The sequence below is a fragment of the Theropithecus gelada genome, chromosome 6, assembly GCF_003255815.1.
Source record: "Theropithecus gelada isolate Dixy chromosome 6, Tgel_1.0, whole genome shotgun sequence".
Classification (NCBI taxonomy): Eukaryota; Metazoa; Chordata; class Mammalia; order Primates; family Cercopithecidae; genus Theropithecus; species Theropithecus gelada.
This window is the reverse complement of record NC_037673.1, coordinates 104,923,940-104,946,917: the sequence shown is the minus strand read 5'-3', so window position 1 is coordinate 104,946,917 and position 22,978 is coordinate 104,923,940. Positions and strand designations below refer to the sequence as shown.

The 22,978-nt window shown below is 34.6% G+C and overlaps 1 protein-coding gene across 4 annotated transcripts in view; it reads right to left on the bottom strand.

Moving 5' to 3' along the window:
* Nucleotides 1-22,978, bottom strand: part of FER (FER tyrosine kinase) — a 437,039-nt gene that overhangs the window by 88,124 nt on the left and 325,937 nt on the right. For all 4 annotated transcript variants that reach the window (XR_003119794.1, XM_025387375.1, XM_025387376.1 and 1 more), the window contains one exon: nt 11,996-12,119. Coding sequence is in view for 3 of the 4 variants with exons in the window: in XM_025387375.1 (XP_025243160.1) it covers nt 11,996-12,119 (124 nt within the window). In the remaining variant the exon portion in view is untranslated. The remainder of the gene's footprint in view (nt 1-11,995; nt 12,120-22,978) is intronic.

The window sequence follows — 22,978 nt, the reverse complement described above, 5'->3', positions numbered from 1 at the left end:
GGATATCTATGAAAATGTCAAAGGTTTCATACTACTGAGAAGAGGCTGTATATTTGAAATATCAGATCAGAAAACTGTCTATTCTTTTTCAGTAGGATGCAGACTAACAGCCTCACGAATAGGAAGTTAGAAGATGCACTGCTGGAAACTGCAGTGACCCTTCTGCATTAAACATTCATTTTTAAGCAGTTTTCAAATGTTTCATAATATGGGTTCAACTAAACTCTAAAACAGTGATTTATTTAATGAAGATAATGGGAAAAAAGCTAATTCCCCTCTCTCCTCATAAAGACAAGAAAACTAAGGCCCAAACACACCAGCTAAAACTTTCTTAATGTTGCAGTGTTTTTCTTCCAAGTAAATAAAATGTTAAAGATGGAAATATGAAAAAGAGAGTGAGCGAGAGAGCTGCAGTCAAAACCTCTGGGCATCGTGATGTCTCTCAGAACCTGCTTTGAAGCAGTGGTCTACACCAGGGAAGGTCCAGTGAGATGACCAGCACTGGATGCCAATAGTAAGTTTTACCTCAGCTACATTACAGTTGACACAGGGTTCCTTTGCAGTGGATACATAGAGAGGCTACATTCTTAATTGGAATAATGATCACCATCTGCATTTATCCCATTCAAACCTTTTTTAACTTGCACCTTCTTCAATCCATTTATTTCTTCATCTGTCTGTTTTCTTTTCATTTTCTAATATACCTTGGTGTCTAACTCCCTCTTCATCTACAACTGGATAGTAATTTAATACTACTATAATTTGAACACCATTTAGTTTTCTCAAAGGCTTATCTATGTCTTATTTTAATTTAACCTAAAAACAAACAAACAAACAAACAAACAGTGACTGTGAGGTAGGTTACCATTATAACCCTGTTTTAACAGGTGACAGTTGGAAAAAACCTTTGGATATTAATTCATATACTTTTTCACAAGACAATTATTTTTGTTCTTAAATTTGTTTTAATCATAGAAAAAGCAGGAAAACATCTCTATTTTAAGTGAACCAATGTTCATGCCTTGAGATGTAAAAAAAAAAAAAAAAAGTGAGAGACAATTTTGTAGTTGCCTTTGTTAAATTCTGGTCACTGGAGAATAGCAGTATCAAGCTGTATTCCCTGTTCACATATTTTACTGTTACATTATTTCAAATGTTACTAGAAGTTCTGTTAATCAGATAACAAGACTCTAAAGAAGAAAAAATCAGTTACTCTCCTGGTTTTCTTCTCTAAGAAAAATTTCCAAAAGAAATAGTCTTCTTTTTATGAACGGTATTTTTACACATTTCTTTTTCCTACTGGTAGTTTATTCGAACAGAACTAGATAAATTTCTGACAATGAAAATATATTTTTCACTTACATTTTCCAGTTGCTGCTATAATTTGTGGAACTATAAAATTAGCAATGCTGATATAATTTAGAATTTTAAAGGAAACACTTAACCATCAGAGTGGTTATTAAAGTAAGCAAATAAATTAATTAAACATTATTCCAGAGTTACTTTTCTGTCAAACTGGATTAATGGTACTAGAAATAACAAATATTGGGTGTTACTATAATCAATTTTAAAACTTCTTCCTTTTAAAAATCCACAGGCAAAATTGTGAATTTTCAAATGTATATGTAGAGTTCAGAAAACCAGATGTATTCTTCCATGTTCTTTTCTTAGCCTGAAATATTTCTTTCATTGATTTACTAATTCATTAAAAGCTTCACTGATTCACTCATCTGTTCTTCTTTCATCACTTTCACATTGCTATGTGTAGGTCAGTTTGCCTGAGTTCTAGGTCTAAATACTCACCTGTCTACTCAATAGCTTCACAAATATTTTCTAGGTACTTCAGAATCAACATTTCCCAAATTAAATTTTAAACTCATAATTTTCATTCACAGTGCCCCTCCACTCCCTCCAGGGGGAGGAAAAAATCCTGCTCTAGTGTTTCCTTGGGGAATCCTCAGGGATTCCTCAGTGAATCCCTATTATCCAGGTGTACAAACCAGATACCTGGAAAATGTTTTGATAAAAACATCTCTGAAAATTTCTCTTCCCTGTATCTACTCTTCTATCAGTCTGGTCTCCATACTATAGCCAGAGTGATCTGCATGAAACATGAATCTGATCTCTTCTACTTAAAACCCTACAGTGGCTTCTCACTGCAACCAGAGCAGAGATGAGCCTCCTACACCTGTTCTGTTCTCACAGGATTTGGTCCCTGCCACCTCCCTGTTTGCAATTCAAGTCAGTATTTAACCCAGTCAGTATGATTTCCTTTCATGGTCTTGAAATTCTCTCTTCTACCTCCATGCCTCTTTCTCTCCTAAGTGATTATTTATCTCTTCTCTTCCACTGTCCTGTAGTTACTTCTTAACTTTCAATTCAAATGTCACCTCTTCAGGGATGCCTTCTGTGGCCTCATGATGGTGTCAATCTCACTTTTAAATGCTCTCTGGGATGAATACCTGTTAACATGTATCACACATACTACACTTTTCAGCACCAGAGAACACAGACTCCATCTTAAATGCCCAGTATTTTGTCCCTGGCACCTGTCATGTGCCTGATACATATAGGAAGTGTGCTTTAAGTACATTTTTAATGACTTTGATTGAACTAACATTTATGAGGCACCAGCATGTGGCTGCTTTTCAACATTCAGATGCTTACAAAGTAAAGTATTTGTTAATAATTAAATGGGGTGGGGAGAATAACATATTAAGTTCTGCTAAAAGACTAATTAGAAAATCCCTTGGGAATTAAGTTTATTTTGAATGAAGTTGATCATATAAAAGAAATTCAATAAAGTATTCCAGTATTTGTTGGTGGCTCTTACAACAGACTGATGTATACTACTTTTTTCTTCCTAATATAAATGTCTTTCAGAAATCCCATCATTGTGTCTTATTAACTTCCTTCTCCCAATGCACTGTTTATGAAGTTATCAAAATATCTTTATATCTGTATCTTACTTCTCTCATTTTTCTTGAGAGTAGGGAGCACGTCTAAACAAGGTCTTTTGCAAAGAAGGCATTCAAAACATGGGTCTTGACAGATTTAATCTGTGAGACACAAAGAGGCTTTACAAATTATAAATAAAATGAGAAATTTCACCAGGTGAGATATATCATAAAAGCAAAAATACAGAAATTAACAAATAACACTTGTTTCTATTAGGATAGGTACTTACGTTTGATATGAAAATCAAACTTTGATACAAAAAATACTTTCCTTTCCTTCACATAATAAATGTTTGAGAAAAAGTAAGTCTTAATTTATAATATGGCACCATGTAATTTTTTTAAAAAGGTAAATACCTAAATGACATGCCAAATATGTTTTCATTTGGTTATAAAGAGGTTTATAGATTACTTGTATATCATCTCATATGGTTATGTCCTGCCTGAGGTTTTTAAAGATCTTAAGTAATGAATACAATTATTTTAATGTTATTCCTTCATTAATTTATATAGGTAAATAGAAGACTAATTTTAAAGAGGCAAATGGGAATTTTATGATCAAAGGGAGAAATATTACTCAATGGGAATTAAAATTACTTGTTGCATGCTTTCTATCTTAAATGTACAGAACCAAGTACCCTGGCACTGTTCTAGCCATGGCATTCACTTTCTTACAAGTTTACATAATGAATGGGCTGAGGGCAGATAAGAGAGAAAGGGGCTAAACGAAATATGTGCTTCCTGAGCACTCTAATAAATAATAATACATCTGTTGTTTACTGTCAATTATTTCAAAGAACACATTAAAAATTAATACTTTCTGTCATGTTATAAACTACTGCTGCTTTCTTAACCCCTGACCATTGTCTGAGCTAGGGCAGAGTCAATATAATAAATAAGTACTGTTAGATGAAAAATGAATTGAAATAGGATACTATTCAGCTTCTCTGACCCTTGGAGAATGACAGTATTCTGAAAAGAGCACTGACGCTGTCACATTGTAAGCCTGGATGATCATATTCAAACAATTCAAAAAATGCCCAAAGTATTCCAAAGCCTTCACGCTAACTTGTGACAGAAAAAGAACTTTGCACTGTATGCATAACGCATATGGGTTTGTATGAGATACAATTATTTCTGTTTCCATTTGTGCATTATAAAGAAATCAATTGGTAAAAATTAAAAATGGAAAATTAACATTTATGGATGAAATAACTTATAACTACTGTTCTATAAAGTCCTTAGTCATCTAACAGCAATCAATCAATACTTCAGAATTATTTGATTTATTCATAGATTTATCGATTCATTATGTTGATGTTTTTTTTTTTTTTTTTTTGGAGACGGAGTCTCGCGCTGTCGCCCAGGCTGGAGTGCAGTGGCCAGATCTCAGTTCACTGCAAGCTCCGCCTCCTGGGTTTACGCCATTCTCCTGCCTCAGCCTCCCGAGTAGCTGGGACTACAGGCGCCCGCCACCTCGCCCGGCTAGTTTTTTGTATTTTTTAGTAGAGATGGGGTTTCACCGTGTTAGCCAGGATGGTCTCGATCTCCTGACCTCGTGATCCGCCCGTCTCGGCCTCCCAAAGTGCTGGGATTACAGGCTTGAGCCACCGCGCCCGGCCTGTTGATGTTTATTAAACTACTACTATATGAAAACTGCCCACTGGAAAACGTTCACAGAAAATTTGCACTACTTCTTTCCCCACAAAAAGCAAATCAAACTGTGTAATAAAAGAAGTTCAGCATTAAAAGGTTAATTTAAGAGCACATAAGCATATTATAAAACATGTTTTTGTTCTATAATAAAAATATCTGTCCATAAGAAGTAAAAATAGGCACACCAGACCACAAACAATAACCAAAGTTATTTTATACAAGAATTTCTTATGGTATTGCTATGTTTCCCCACCCTAATCTCATGTTGAATTACATAATTCCCAATGTTGTGGGCGTGGGAGGGGGACCTGGTGGGAGGTGATTGGATCATGGGGGTGGTTTTCCCTATGCTGTTCTTGTTATAGTGAGTTCTCAAGAGATTTGATGGTTTAAAAGTATGTCTGTCTCTGTCTCTGTCTCTGTCTCTCCCTCTCCCTCTAAGTTGTAGTCCCCCTGAGATGCTGTGGGGAGTGGAGAGCCTTCAGATACTCCTTTGCTACTTTAGTAGCCTTGCTTTCTCTAACTTGAATCAGTATAATCAACCTGATTTTAAATCCTGATATAAAATCATCCTGATTTTATACTGGAAGAAACGAAGCACAGTAAGTAACTTCATTCACTCATAAAACAAATTTTTGTTGAGCACTGACTAGAAGCTCTGTATTGAGGACTAAGTAATGGACAAAATAAAGTCAATGTCCTCATGGAACTTACAGTCTAGTTGGAGGAGAAAAGCAATAAAAAGGAAACCAGTTATTTTATATATGTATCTATATAAATATAAGCATATGCATATACACACAAATATATATGTACATACATGTGTATGTTTATATAAATAAAATAAACATCAGGTGATAGTAAGGACTATCACAAAAAATAAAACAGGTTAAGGGTTACAGGGAATTCCCCGGCGGGGAGGAGAGGACGTCTAAAATCACACAGCTAAATTGTTGAAAACCTATGATTCATGCACAGAGCATTCCAGTTTCAAATCAGTGGTCTTAGCCACTATGCTGAAGCTGCTAACTGCTCTGCAAATGCTTATACTTAATGGATATCAGGGTTGGCAATGTGGATGGAAACAGTCCAGACTGGCACAGAACACTTTAAAAGAGAAGCCTGGGACTGAAAAGGATTTCTTGTAGTGCTTTTGTATCTAATAAAATGATGAACATATTTTAAAACAATAATTGTGCTAAGAACCCAGTAATTTTTAAAATTGAGAGTCAATGTCCAGCAAATGGTACAGGTTAGAGTTCTCTAGTTCTGCATGTTAACTGCTCCAATCCTGCATTGGAGGCCAGGGAGTAGGAGACAATTTGCAAGCTAGAAGGTCAAACTTGTTTCTGTGCCATCTATGTTCTGATGAATTCCCCAGAATTTGATTAAGACTAACTAGAAAAAGTCAGTTACTTTATCATAATCAGGTTTGACTTGAGAACATGAATTCTGAAATCAATGGTTGAACCAATGGTCTTGTACTGAGATTGATCTCCTGCCTGTTGGATGGACTTGGTATGAGCTACAATGTAAGGAGACTGAATGGACCAACTAGCAGTCCCTATAACATGAAATGTGAGGGAGTGAATCATTCCAGGAAAATACAGAGATAGGATGTATAAAAGAGTCTCTTCTCCGTATAAGCCTTTCTCTAAATCAGTATTTATTAGTTTTAAGTTTTGCTTCATAAGAGAGCTATCCATATGGCTGACCATCTTCACAAAAGGGAAGAAAATGATAAATATATCTAATACATAGTTTAATTCTTTTGCTTTACTTCACAGGTTTTGTCATCAGCTCAGAATAGGCCTGAATCTTCCTCTTACTAGCTGTGTGACATTAGAAGAGTTACTTACCTTTTTGTGGCTCAATCTATTCTATTATAAAATGTAGATTAAATAGTACGAATCTCATAGAAATATAAGGATTAAATGAGAATATGAATATACTTGGCAAACAGTGAGCACTCCATAAGTGCATGACAGCCATCTTTTGAAGGCTTTTAGTACATGCCCCATTATCTGAGAACTATCCCCTTGCACATAAGAGACTGTCTCCTCTAGCTCTAGGTAACAGTGACCCTGCAAAATCTTTCCTCCAAAATTGGTTTCAGAGCTAAAAATAAAAATACAGCTTAATATATTCAAAATTGTAAATCAAATGTTAGAACAAGAAAATTAGTCATAAATGCTTAGTCAACTAACTGAGATTATCACATCTCTATTTTAATCCTGTGTGTTTAATTAACAGATATGCATAAAGGGGCATTCTAAACAACAGTATATAAAAATGAAAAAAAATTTCAAGCTTTTATTAAATAGAGAAGCAATAACAAAATGCTCCTGCATTTCAGCAACTGTTCATTAAATGATAAAAACATCTTGGTTTGTCTTTCTAAAATTATATTTCACAGCCTTCAGAACCCTCTTCTGTTTTTGTTCATGATCATTACAGGGTGCAGATGTTGAATATAAGCTTAGCCATTACACCAAATACCATCTGGCCTTCTGCCTTGACTTTCCTAGGTAATCAGAAGATACCTCTGTTGTGCAAGACAGTAGAGTAGATTCAGTGTGTGGGCTTAGAACCAGAGTGCTGAGATTCACATCCTGAATCTACCAATTGTTTTTAATATGATCTTGGACATGATACTCAAACTCCCTAACTGTGAGTTTCCTCATGTGTAAAACGGTCTTAAACAATACTACTGCTATTGTTTTGAAGGTTCATTCATTTAGCTTCCATTGCTAGGCACTGTTCCAGGCTTTTGGAATCCAATAGTAAACAATATGAATAAAAATCACTGATCTCAGGAAGCTGACATTCTCAGACATTGCACCTAAAGCCCTTAGAACAGTGTCTAGTACTCAGTGAGCCCTTAATAAATGCCAGCTGTTAGGGTTACTAATACTTGAATGAGACAGAGCAAAAAACTGGAATGACAGGAAATGTGTCAGAATGCAGTCAGCACATTTAAGACCTAGCAGTGGCCCGGTCACTAATTGTTCAGGTGACCTTCCTTTAATCTCTCTGGGCCTCTGTTACTTAAAGTGGTCTTACAGTGCCTTCAATTGAGTATATGGTAGATCACGAGTGACAGAAATGATGACGGGTTCAAATACGTCACAGAAAACATTTTATATTTATCTGTCTTTATTTTACCATTTAAATGATATGAAGGTGCACCAAAGACAAACTACTTTTTCAGTATATTCACAGTTTAGGAAAAGCTCAGACACTAGGTAATCATTTACAGTTTAAAAATAGAGGGAAAAAACCCTCAAAGATCATTGGGAAAAATGTAAATGGTCAGCAGCATACCAAATCTTTTACTTAATAAAATATGAAGTTTCAAAAAAAACCATACACACTCACATAAATAAAAGCTGGAAGCAGCATCTTACATTTAACTTAAAAAGTACACATAAGTAATCCTTATTAGAAATCACTGGACAAGGCAATCTCTTCTAGAACATATAAATGAAATATAGTATTATTCCCTTTCTGGCAATCTTAGCCTTCCTAAATTAGTTTTCCCAATGAAGCTTAAAAATAATATTGGTCTCATATACATTTACATGAGATTATACATTTTTTAGGGTTTTGTAAATTTTATTCAAATTAGTTTTCTTTCTCCAGTTAAAATTCATACTCTTTCAACAAGATGTCACAATTAATTCACGCTCTCTCTTACAAAGCGTTGTAACTTTGCTTTCAATTTTTCTTCGCTGGAATCCTCTTTCTCCTTCTATTCAGTGACACACCTATCCACCAAGTCTCACTCAGAAAGTATTCTCTGCAAAGTTTCCCTGATTATTCCCATCATAGTCCCCATACTGACAGGTCATATTAGATTCTCTTGATATTACTCCCAAAGAATTCTGTAGATTTTATCACAAAATTGACTATCTCTTTGCATTATTGTTAACTTCTGTTATATCCATCTGAGGGCAGTGACTATAATCTTCATTTTGGTAGCCCCTGGCACAGAGTAGGCAACTGCCCACATTTGTGAAACATTGGAAAATCAATGTTTTCAATGGATAAGCAAAACTCTGACTGATTAATAAAATAAATGTGGTCGAATATACTCTAATTTGTAAAGTTGTTAGCTTACTCCATGATGAAAAAAAATCACTGTGTTAGAAGAACCAAACATGAAGAGAATCAGTATAGAGTTGAAAATTAGAAAAATATTTTACTTAACCCCTCCAAAATATATCTTTTTTGATACTGACAATGACATATGAAATTAAGAAATGTTCCCCAAACTCCCCATTGATTATGGTCTTTCACTCAAGTATATGGCAATATAAAGTGTATCCTCCTTCTACTTTCTGTAGCTATCAAAGAACAATGGCACAAAGGCAACTTTTAGAAATAAACCCGAATAAAAACAAATCTGCCAGTAGGATTCATCAAGAATAAAACCATAAATGAATGCCATTACCATTTATATCAAGTATGTCAATCCTGAATCCCCTTAACTTCAAAATCAGAATATTCTTTATAGATGACATCTAACAATCTAGTAACATACCTTTGTAAGTAAACATACACAGACCACAAAGTTTATCAGTGTATTTCAAACAGTTAATAAAGTATAAGTAGGAAAGAAAATTTCACACTGGCCTATAGAATGCAACTACTACTATTTCCAAAGAAAAAGCTGCATAGGCTGGCACATAGGAACAGGGTTCTACAGCACAATTCACTATTATAAAAAAATCAACACAAAGAATAATTTACTTTCTCAATACAATACTATGAATTGGTGAGGCATTAAAATGAAAAAAAAAATTTATCCAAAAGAGCATTTAATGAGTCTGAAGAGGAACAAAGGACCACTAGTTGGGAGATATCATAAAATTCATCTAGCACTCATGATTAACAAAGGAAATAAGAAAGCAGATAGTTTAGAAGAATTCAATGAAAGTGATTAAAGAAAAATATTATATTGTTGCTATATTATGGCTAATAAGGAAAAGTCATAACAAACATTTTTAAATGCCAGAAAAGTATTTATGAGAATAAAGACAAAAAGAAGATATTCTATGCCAAGGATGACAAATTGGGGTGTGTGTGTTAATACTAGTGTGTACCCTGGCAGATGTGACTAATTGATCACTGGACTCTTTACGGCTGTTCCTGGAATTCTTCTCAACGTCTACAGGGAGAGCCCCTACCATTCACTAAAAGTTGGCGCTAGTGCTGAAGCCTATTTGTCAAACCCGCTCTCACTGACATTGTTCAAGATGTTCAACTGGGAAACCTTCCCAGTAGGCAAATGGCATAGGTCTATGCATAACCTGCTAGGATATGTGGTCAAGAAAGGGTTGACTTTCAAAAATTTGTGAAGACATGAAAATTCTTAAAAAGTAAAGTGGGAAAAATAACATTACAGCAGATAATATTATGATTTAGAGAGGAAAATGAATTCAAAAAAGCTAACTGCCATCTACAATGTAGAATAGTTTCAATTCTCATGACATAGACATTTACACAGTGATCCATTTTTGAAAAAAAAAATCACTATAAAAAGTAGCAAGAGATTGAAACAATGGTCCTCTCAAATGCAATGTCCCAGAAATTAAAGAATAGTTGTGGTAACTGACAAATTAAAAAAAGTTTCAGGCCGGGCACGTTGGCTCATGCCTGTAATCCCAGCACTTTGGGAGGCCGAGGTGGGCGGATCACGAGGTCAAGAGATCGAGACCACCCTGGCTAACACGGTGAAACCCCATCTCTACTAAAAATACAAAAAATTAGCCGGGCGTGGTGGCGGGCACCTGTAGTCCCAGCTACTCGGGAGGCTAAGGCAGGAGAATGGCGTGAACCCGGGAGGCGGAGGTTGCAGTGAGCCGAGATCGCGCCACTGCACTCTAGCCTGGGCAACAGAGTGAGACTCTGCCTCAAAAAAAAAAAAGTTTCAATAATGTGCATTTATTACAGTTTAAAGCCACAGGCAGTCTAATAGTATGAAATAAATCAGAGACAAAAGGAGTAATTACCAAAGAGAATTTGAAACACGAATAACTCAGCAATAAAAATTACACATTTTCTCCAAATGAAGAGCAAAACCTTAATTGTTACTTTTAACACAGTGTTGACCACTAATGAAATTAATGATAGTACAATTTTTATCCAGAATCAAAAGCTTTTTAAGTCAATTCTTATCATGTTATTCAATCTATAGTCATAGAAAGTAAAACAGAAATACAATGATAATGTCTTATGTTTAGTTATTTCCAAAAAAATACATCTTCATAGAAATGAATTTTAAAATATATGCAATTGTTGAACCATATTTAAAATACAGGTCATAATTATAGTTTCAGAATACAGCTGAACACTAAGTAAAATTTGGGTGGGGGTGGGGACATTTAAGTCAAAAATATCTATTGAGATCACATAAATGTATAGTTAAGACGATGGTAACTTTGCTTTCCTTTAATTATACATTATACAACCTCACTAGAGTGTTAAAGCAAAGCCTAGACAATGATACCCCTCAGAGAAAAGCATACTTCGGTAACAAAACCAGTTACATAAAGTGTATAACAGCTCAATCTAGCAATGAACCCTGCTCCACATTAAACAGTATTATGCACAGTTTCTGGTGCATAAAAACTGCATCAGTTCTCCACTTCATTGAGCTTATTTATACTTAGCCATATTTAGGATCTGACATGAATTCTGCAACAGATCCTAAGTTGTACTGACATTTAGCACTAAAAAACACTTCCTGCTACAAGCAACTAAAACCACAGTGTATAAAGCATTAAGACCAGGTCACTACATATAATCAGAACAAGTTTCGTAAAATCTCCTTTGAAATAACTAGTATTTATTTTCTCAATACAATGCCATGAATTAGTAGGTACTAAAATGAAAAAAAAAATTAATTCGTCCAAAAGAGCATTAAATGAGTCTGAAATCTTTTACTTTTGACCAAATTCACTGTCATGAATTGCTGGTTTACTATTATGCTTTACCATGACTTCATATGTAATTTCTTTGGAAAATGAGAATAGACAACACATGAAACAATCTTAACTGATTACAAGGCTGTAGTTTCTTATATTACTAAATTGTAGTACATTCCATGTGACTGTTGTTCATGATTATAATAAAACAAATTCTAACTAGAAGGCAAATCACTATCTACTTAGGTACTCACTTCAAGTAAGAGGAAAAATGAGTGTTTGTATAAACTATATAAACAACAAGCAGAGGACACGTTCACACAAAATACAGAAAACAACAAGAAAACCCGTGAGTTTCATGAAAGAAAATGAGTTCTGTATTGTAGCAAATACATCAGCTTTCCAACATTCTATTAATAAAACCAAAAATTGCTTTAAAAATATTCTCCTTACCTGTGTATACAGTTTTTACTCTCGAGATACAACATACCAGCAGCAGCGTCTAATGAAAATTTCACTAACTGTTTGAGTTTTAGTTCATCCTTCTTCCTTCTCAGAAAGGTGAGGAAATCACCTCCTAGAGGAATTGACAGATGAACAATGAGACAAAGTTATGATGAAAGTAACATTTATCATCTATTTGGATCTATTAGGAATATTTGACAGAGCAAAATGCATTACACATTTGGCCATGCTTTTTGCCCAATTTGTTTGAGGTGAGGATAACAGAAAACATGAAAAGAAGATATCATATTAGAAAACAGACACCATAATCTCTTCTAGATACAGTTTAAGTACTTTAAGTGTTTCATACTGTACATTATCCAGGTCATAATAACACTCAAAAATCATACTTTTTCCTTTATCACTATTTTTACCAATTTGCTTCATTAATATCTATGGAATTTGATTTTCTCTAATGCCACATGAAAACTATATTATTATGAGTCAAATATGAGTATGTAAAAAGTAAATTATATTGGATTAGCTATTAGATTCAGCGATTGCTTAAAAAATTAGACTATTAACACCAACATAACTGATAGCAATGTCCAGAGAGAAAAAGAAAAATGCTATGATTTTGGCCTGATTTACTCACTGACCCAGATTGCATTTTTATGCATCAAATAAATTCCAGTGAAGTCTTAGAAAAACTTCTTAAACCTTTATGGTCCAAGACATACATAACATGAGCCAAGTAGTAATTTGAAGTTTACTAGTAGCTACATTTTTTTAAAGTTTTAAATGTGCAAATTATTTTAATAATATAGTTTTCTTGAATCTAATATATCCAAAACATATATGAAAATTATAGTTGAGATATTTTACATTTTAAAATCACAATCTTTGAAATATGATATTTACATTTATGGTACATCTCAATTTAGATGTAAATTTCATCTGAAATATTTGATCTATATTTAGATTTCATTAAATTTACAGCTGAAAAGTAGATTCACATACCCAAGATGTTCCAAACATGCTTAAAATTTTCCAATAACTGAATATCAGTATTTTAATTTAAATCAATTAAAATGAAATGAAATTAAAAATTCAGTTTTTTAGAAGCAGTAGCCACATTTTAAGCACTCAAGAGCCTCATATGGTCAGTGACTACCATACTGAATAATGCAACCATAAAACTTTGCATTCATTTTTAATATAACATTAAAAGCTTAGGCTTATTTTTCTTTTTAGTTACTTTATAGTTTGTTGCACTACTAAAAATGAGTTAAAGAATATTAAAATACATGTTCTCCAAAAACAATGTTTCCCACTTTCTCTATTAGGCCCCCAGATATTAAACCAGAATTTTAAAAGAGGGATTAGCATTTTATTTGTCATTTCTAGACTATTTTGTTTTTTTACTTTCTTCATCAGGGATCTATGCTTTCTTAACTAGAAAAGCTATAGAGGTGAAGATTTAATGGCTTTTTCCTTAATGAGAATACCTAGAAAATAAACATCTGCCTAACTCTCCTTTAAATATTCTCTTCTTTTCTAACCTTTTCTCTTATTCACAGTTTAAGTATTATACAAATTTAGGTGAGCCATTAACAAAATCAAATAAGCTATGCTTTAAACATAAACTTAATGGTGTCAATTTTTTTCTGTTATTTTTAAGTGAATACCAAATATATTAAATTACCAGGATGATGACTGAAATAGTTTCTATCAAGCTTTACTTAAAAATCAGAACAAAACCTGATTTCAATAGTGAAAAGTAAAATTCCACTAATTTATCAACTTTAATAGATACTAAAATGCTTATTAAAATAGACTTGAAATTAATATTTAGTTCAAGCTATTACTTGAACCAATATTCACATATTAATTATTTTGTTAGATATATGTACCTGTTTTAGAAAACATGTACCTTCTGGTTTTGAAACCACATAGTATTCTGTCTGAGCTATAGAATAACTTTTAAATGAAATAATCTTTTCTGCAATTTAATTTAAAAGCAGCATATGACATACATAACTCCAGTGCTGTTCTGTAGAATCCTGATACTTTTTTTCCAGTTATCACTTTGTCATCTGCCTCTTAAAAATTTACTTCTTGATATAATACTCTTTGTACTCCCAACCCACATTTGTTATTCAACAAATTATTTAACAAACTATTATTCAACAAATTACCAAATATTGTTTAATGTATAATATATGAATAAACAAAGACAAACACTACACTTAAATAGCGTTAAATAATGAATGAAAAGTGATGTCCAGCAAATAAAAGTACTAGGAAGGTAGAGCGATATACAACTCTTTCCAAATACTGTAACACAGTCAAAAATACAGAAGGGGTTTCTGATTGTTCTGTTGTTAATCCAACAATATTTCTGCCTTAGAACAATTTCCTGCTTAAAGTCATTAAATCTAGGAAAGGAAATTTTCAATTTATTTCCAGTTTATAGTTATTTAAGCCACAGGCATAGTAATACTAAGGGAAGGAACACAGTTCCACCATTCCACAAGCCTAGTCAGCTTCTTGCAGAAAACTAGAGGGAAGCAAGGACCTCAATAAAAATTAAATAATTATGAATTATTATTGAAAGCCCAAGCCTTCTGCATGTACAAGTATTAAGATCCCTGAAGCAAGAAATAAACTCCCCAGGAGGCAGAATATGGGACTAAAGTTAGGATACCCAGAAAATAACTCAGACGGGGCCAGAGATATTCCCTTAACCACAATACTCGATTATTACCATTAAGTGATAAACTGAAGGCTGATATCAGATGATATAGTCTTCAGTGTTCACTGTGAAGTTATTTTAGAAGGCAAAGCCTGTCCCTTTCAACTTGTTCTTTTGTCATTTGCATTAAGTGCCAATATAAAAACCTCTCTTAGAATTTGTGATATATGCAATATTCATACATGCAGCACACACGTATATATGCATATGGATACATATAGCATACGGTATCCTACCTGACCACTGCAATAAGGATCTTGGTTCTCAAAGTGGGCAATAAAAGATAACTCACGCCCCTTTTGTAATTCTGCTTATCAAGACTTTAATGTGGGTGTGCTGCACATTAAACCAAAATGGGATACATTATTTCCTAGAATTCTGTAACAATGATAAATTTCTAAGACAATACTTGCAATGTTTTTAATAGTCAGCTTATGGTTTACTAGGGAGATAGCATGACTTGCTGAAAAGACATGGACACTTAAGTCAGACTGACCTAGGTCTGATTAACCATGTGGCCTTGGATAATTGTTTAATCTTTCTAAACTTCTAGAAAACACAGATTTAATACCATTTATTTCTCAAGACAGCTTTGAAGACTAAAATGTATTTAAAGTATCAAACATGTGCCTAGCACATAGTACACACAATAAACACTATTACTACTTATTATACTTTATATATTAATTATATATTTATATATTATACGTTTATATACTGTTATAAATACTATTTAGTATTTATACTATTACTATTATTGTTGCTGTTATTTTGTAAAAAAACAAATGAGAAAGGGTTGTAGTAGGGACTCAGTGTTTGCTGTATAACATCTATTTTCCCTGATTCATCCCAATTTCCCTCATGGGACTGCCCCTCTACCATTTTGGAGGGCATTAACCTAACCCTCAATAATAAGGGTGATGCTAGACTGGCTTAGCCCAGTCGACGAAATCTCTTCCCTAACTCAAGTGATTGGTTCAGGAATAGGCACAAATCTTAAGAAGATTAAATAACACTGAGAGGCAAAGATGCTTGAAGAGTGAAAAAATTTTTTGAGAGAAGTGCCAAGAAAGAAGTACAACTAGACATAAACATGACATCACATAATATCGTGAAGACTGGCAGCCTTAGGATGAAAGCATCCTAAGATGCATTCACAGAAAGCAGAAAAGAGTGAAGAAAAGATACTAGCCATTGGTGACAAGCCTGAGCCACTGAATCACATACTGCCTGTAGTGTGACTTCCCTCTAAATTTGTCAATTAACTGAATAAACTCTATAGAGTTTTTTTTATACATCTTCTGTACTAGCAATTTGAAGATATCTAATGGATAAGATGACATCTGTATCAGAGGGTCACTTTGAGGATTAAAAAGATAATATATATTAAATGTCTGAAACAAGTAGGGAAAACAATACATAGAAGTGTTTATTACCGTTTGCAGCCAACCTTTAATGAGAGAATAGCTGGCCATTATTTTCAACAGCTGTTTCTCAAAGATTTCTGTTACTCTGTGCTATGAAAATTTGATCTTACCTGTTCTTCCAGTATTTATGGGGCTCAGAGGAACTGATCACACTAAACATAAACTCAGTGAGACTATGCAACAAGAATATTAATTTATAATTTGTAATTGGAGAAAGGGGATCATCAGGGCAATGCCACTAACGACTTCTTATCATTGAATCACAGGATCTTAATTTATCCTCAACGAACTTCAGAGTTTATTCAATTAAGATATATCAGTTCCCCAGTGATTTATAAAATGTATAATTAATTACCCTTGTTTTTAGGAAACCAATTTGTTTCCTGAGAAGTTCGTTTGGTTTAGCTACTTTAAATTATTCGTTAAAAAAATAGGCTAGTAATCAAGGCAAATACTAAATCATAGAGAACTATTTTTGGAGCTCCATTTATGTCATTATTCAGAATTCTTATTTTTAAAATGTTTTGGTTTTTAACCAAAAGTGATGAGGATTATGGCTGTTAGCCAGCCCATCAGAAATGGGGGGGGGGAATTGATATGACAAATATAAACAATGAATGCTGATGTAAACTGCACCCCATGAAACACAGAATAGATTTCATACACTAGGATATAAACCCAAACAAGTTCCTGAAAAGAAGAGGACCAATGCAAACACTAAAGCAGAGGATACTGGCTGCTACATATAGGGTATATTTATGAGAGATGGGCTGCACAGAAAGGAAGATCAGCTGGGAGAGGGCTCTAGTTGCTGAGTGGGGTGATGAGGGCTTCTACCAAGAACAAACCACAGAAACAAACTAAAACATTAGTTCTGAAAAGACTCAGTAATAAGCTAGAATTGGTTCAGTTTGTGGGGAAAGATGAGGAAGATTAAATACTAAAAATCAGAAAATGACTCCAAAAACATACTGGCTTTCCTGATTCCTTTTCCTTCTTAAAAAAGTACTTCCTGAACAGCTTGCTACCCAAGTAACAGAATTCAGCTAGACCAAATGCAGAGCTGACTGTGTGGGTTTCCTAATTTGGTCTAATAAATAGCATCAGTCTTTTCAGATGAGGTTCCTCGATGGTCATGTTCTGCTAACACGAGAATAGCATGAACTTTTTGCATTTTTCCTTGGCAGGTGATTTTTGAGAATATAACCCAATAGCAGTTATGGTAACAGTTCTGTAAAATAAAAGAGTACATTTCACTGTATTTTTAATTTGCCTGTTCAAGAAGCAACAGCTATACTCTTGCCAGACATGATGTAAACTGCCAGGAGAGATGCCATAGTCAACTTTGGCAAACACTCAGAATGTTTGCATTAGAAGGCACTTTGGAGATAATCTAATCCAGCCTCTTCATATTTATAGATGAGGGAACTGAATTTACTTAAATTTTTAAGGTGGTGATTTTAGTGATATTACTGAAATTCTAAGGCAGATGTCGCAAACCATGGTCTTGAGCCAAATCCAGCCTATTGCCTGATTCTGTAAATAAAGTTTTATTGGAAAACAACCACACTAATTCCTTTACATATTGTCTATTGCTGCTTTCATGGCATAAGGGCAGAGTTGTGATAGCCTGGAGTTGTGGGCCTGCCTGTACGGCCCACAAAACCTAAACATTTTACTATCCGGCCCTTTATCAAAAAAGTTTGTCAACCACTGTTCTAAGGTACAGATAGAGTAGTAACTCTTATATGAAATGACTTGGACCAGAAGTGTTTCAGATTTTGGAATATTTGCATTACAGTGATTGGTTGAGCATTCCAAATGTGAAAATCTGAAATGCTCCAGTGAGCATTTCCTTTGAGAATCATGTTGGCTCTCAAAAAGATTTAGATTTTGAGGAGCATTTTGAATTTCAGATTTGGGATGCTAAATTAGTTTCTTTCACTGAAATGATGCTTATGATTGTTTTGTCTATTTTCAACCAATATTTTACTTTTCACTGTTTTTGTAGCACCAGAGTTCAATAGTACTGTTATTTCTTAATTCTCAAAAAAAAAAAAAAAAGCTGGAAAGGTGGATTTACCAATTAATTTTTTATGTCTGGAGGCTGATACACAAATTTACACACAAATACACACACACATTGAGACCATAAGTCCTCTGACACCCTCCCCGTCCACAACCCACTGTTTGCCCCCAAGGCAAAGAAGTTCGACTGTCTCTCTCCCTACTTTGATGCTAAATTACTCACTTTTGTATTTTTGGCTTCTTATCCCTCTCAAAGTTGCCTTTGTTATACAGTGTAAAAACAAGAATGAACAAAAAAGGAAAGTCAGATGTGTAAGATTTTGGCTCTAAACCCTCCAGGATACCCTTCAAACACTTACAATGGTATTTTTTTTAAACAAAAAGAAAAATCAATGGAATACTCATTTTGATACCTATCTGCTACAGGAAAACCTGCAGAGAAAAAAAGAAGGCATCAATTCAAGCTTCCTTACATTTTTAAAAGAGTTGTGAGATAAAATGACATCCACAAAGACATTCACATTTAATAAGGGTAAAATATTTACACATGTCAACAATATTTTCTGAAACTGAATGTATCATAACCTAGATATTTTAGGGATATTAAGGCCCCCAAAACAATGATATCAGCGGATGTCATACAGTCTTATTATTTAAATATTAAAAACAGAAAATGTCATACAACCTTACTATTTAAATAATTAAAAAATAATTAAATTTTCATATTTATGAGAATTTGTTGGTCATAGTCAGAATTTACATGATGTAAAGGCTTTGATCAGAAATACATTTACCAATTATAAAACTGCTTCTATCAGATTACAAAAATATTACATTAAAATACTTGTAAAGAACGCATTGCAGCAAGAGTTGGGAATGTCTGTATTTTTAAAAAGGCTGAATAAACATGAGTCTTCTTTCTCACTTTTTTTTTTTTTTTTTTTGGAGATGGAGTCTTGCTCTGTCACCCAGGCTGGAGTGCAGTGGCGCAATCTCGGCTCACTGCAAGCTCCGCCTCCTGGGTTCACGCCATTCTCCGGCCTCAGCCTCCCCGGTAACTGGGACTACAGGTCCCACCATGCCCGGCTACTTTTTTGTATTTTTAGTAGAGATGGGGTTTCACCGTGTTAGCCAGGATGCAGGATGGTCTCGATCTCCGGACCTTGTGATCCACCCTCCTTGGCCTCCCAAAGTGCTGGGATTACAGGCGTGAGCCACCGCACCCAGCTTCTTTCTCACTTTTTTATTGTGGTAAAAACCACATAAATTTACAACATAAGTTTACTGTATTAACAATTTTTAAATGTACAGTACAATTTTGTTACCATATTGCATATTGTTACATAACACACTTCTAGAATTTTGGTTTTACTTGACTGAAACTCTATACTCACTGAACAACAACTGTTTTCCCTTCCTTGCAACCCTCGGTAACCATCATTTTACTTTGTTTCTATAAGTTTGACTACTTCACTACTTCAGATATCCCACATAAGTGGAATTATGCAGTATTTGTATTTCTGTGGCTGTTTTATTTCACTTAGCACAATATTTTCAAGGTTTATCTATGTTGTAGCATTTGGCACAATTTTCTTCTTTAGGGCTGAATAATATTCCATTTTATGTATATACCCCATTTTCTTTATCCATTCATCTGTCCCTGTATATTACACTGCCTTCACTTCTTGGCTGTTGTGAATCACGCTGAAATGAACACAAGTGTAAAAGTATCTTTTCAAAATCTTGTTTTCAATTCTTTTGAATATATATCCAGAAATGGGATGGCTGGATTATATGGTAGTTCCAGTTTTAATTTTTTGAGGAAGCTCCATACCATTTGCCATCACAGTTTTACATTTTTACAATCACAACAACAATGCACAGGATTCTGTTTTCTTCATATCCTCTCCAAAACTTTTTATCTTCTACTTTTTTTCTAGTGGTCATCCTAACAGAGGTAAAGTGATACCTTATTGTGGTTTTGATTGCATTGTCCTGATACTTAGTTATATAGAAAATATTTCAATTTGCTTATCTCTGTGTTTATCTTCCTTGGAGAAAATGTCAATATAAGTCCTTTGCTCATTTTTTAATTGGGTTGTTTACTTTTTGTCGTTGAGTTTTTCTTTTTACTCCTCGGATTTGGTAATTTCAAATGACGTATCTTTGAGTTTCCCGATTCTTTCCTATATTTAGTCAAGCCTGTTGTTGAATTCCACTACTAAATCTTTCTATTCAGTTATGGTATTCTTTCACTCCAGAACTTCTGCTTAATTCTTTTTTATAGTTTCCCTCTTTGTATTCTCATTTTGTTCATTCATTGTTTTCCTGACTTTTTTGTTTATTTGTCTGTGCTCCCATGCAAAGCACTGAATTTCATATTGAATTGTCATGTAATTAATAAATCCCTGTTTCTTTGGGGGTTGGCCTGTAAATTTTGCTCCTTTGATTGGGCCATGTTTCCCTGTTTCTTCATGTGTCTAGTGATTTTTTGCTAAGTTTATGCATTTACAAAAACAGCCACCACTACAAATCTTTATGGATTGGCTTCATACAGAGGAATATATACACCATTTAGTCCAGCTAGATATTTGGGGAATCTCTGAACTCTTTGGGGGGATGTGACTTGAGATTGTACATGTAATTTGCCACCTAGAGAAGTCTGTGGTTGTCTTTTTTAAGAGCTTGTAATCTCTCACTCCATTTGCTGTCTGCTGTTCTATGGCGTTGCCACAGCAAGTCACTCTGCTCTCCTTGGTCCTCAGTGCCCGCAGTGATCCAAACAACGTTAGCTCCTCATCAGTGGTGAGTAGGCAACACAGATACCACCAGTCCTTCAGACAGACCTCCAAAAAGCCAGAATACTGGATGCACACTCCACTCATCTTCTTCCCTCCTGAAGAAGAAACCACACGTTGGGTGTTTCCTCCTAAAGGCACCAAGCCAAGCCAGACTTTCTCTGCAGCACAGTAGGTCCTTTGGTACCACAGGAAGCCACTTCTACTCTCCCTTGTTTTCAGTGGGCTCAGGCATCTAATCTATGCTTGTTTCATCAGTGTTTGGGTTCAGGTGAGACAGAAACCAGTTCTCTGGGGAGATCTCTGAAAAGCTGGAATATTGGCTAAACATTTCATTCTCTTCCTCAAACCCAGGAGAAATTGCAAGCTGAGAAATATGCTCCTGGCACTATGCTATGTCGGCTTGGTGAAGTCAAACTGCTTTTTAAACTCATTTCAAGACAGCTATTCCTGGCTTTGTACTTGCCTGGTGTACTGCAACTTCTTATCTGGCTTCTGGAGTTCTCAGAAAGTATTTTAATCCATACATTGCTATTAAGTCAGTGTCTCAGTAGAGGATCAAGGACTAAGACTTTCTACTCTGCCATCTTGCTGATTTCACCTTCTCCTTTCTCATTTTTGACTTACAAAATGTTGGTCAGTATGCTACAAGGTACTAGCACTTCATCATTTTCACGTTTCTCACTGAGACGCTGCCCTCCTTAAAGTCAATGGTAAAAACTATTAGTCAGCCCTTTGTACTTCAGCATTTGTTTACAGTGTTTCAAAAAATGTTAAAGGGGTAACAATTACATCTTAGTGGTATTTCACTTTTCACTATGTGTTTTCTGTACCAGGATTCAACAGTACTATTTGAAAAAAATTATCAAAGAGGAAGCTGGAAAGGTGGCTTCACCAATTTCTAAAAAATGTGAAGCTGATACATACATTTATTAACAAATACATACATACAATGAGATCATAGCTCTGCCACCCACCCTATGCACAGCCCACTGTCTGCAACTAAGGCAACAAACTCTCACTGTCTCCTTATTTCCATGCCAAATACAAACTGCCATTTTCATTCTTCAGGGATCATATTATACACATTTTAAAATCACTCCTCAGAAGTCTAGGGTAGCTTACTGTAGAATCTCTCTTAACTTTGTGAGTCACTATCCTTAATATCTTTTTCTTTAGATGAACCACATGTCTCAATGCAGGTATCTTCATGTAATAGTTTTCTCTATAAGAGGCTGTTCTTTTTAAGGAGCTCTTGATAACTTCATCCACCTGGGGTTATATGAATTGTCTATAATTCCCCTTGAATGATACTGGCTGACTCAAGGGATAGGGTACTACCTAATAGGTAATCCAGAAATAAACCAATTAGCCCTTTATATAACTTACTCTTAATTTTATAAAAGGATTTATTTAGCTTAATGATTTATGCATATGGAAGAGCATTAATAAGCTCAGAGCAATACAACTTTGACTTCCTCAGTTACTGGCTATGTAAGGAAAACAATACTTTTATCTTTGTATCTTTGCAATTAGCAAATAATTCTCTTCCATTTCTCACCTCAACCCCAATGCTCAACCACACCACATTTCTGGAATACTGTTCACCTAAAAATTTTTTGATGCTACTTAGATGATTCTATTTGACCTAAGAGGGAGGAAAATGCCTACTTAAGTATTTCTCATTATTGATTATCAGAAATGACATTCCATCTTTAAAAAATGATTAAATAATTTAGTACCTTAAATACAAAGACAGAGAAAACTACTGTGGAACCAAAAAGCAAACAAGAAAATTAGATTAGCAACTTACTGCCTGGTGCAAATGATAAGCCTAGGAGATATAACTGTTAAGTTCAGCCTAGGGTTTTTTTTTTTTTTTTTTTTTTTTGAGGGGGCTTTCTTTTTTGCTCCCCGCGGGGGTGGGGTGGGGGGCGTTCTGCGCTCCGCCAGCCCCCCCCCCCTGGGTGCCCCCATTCTCCTT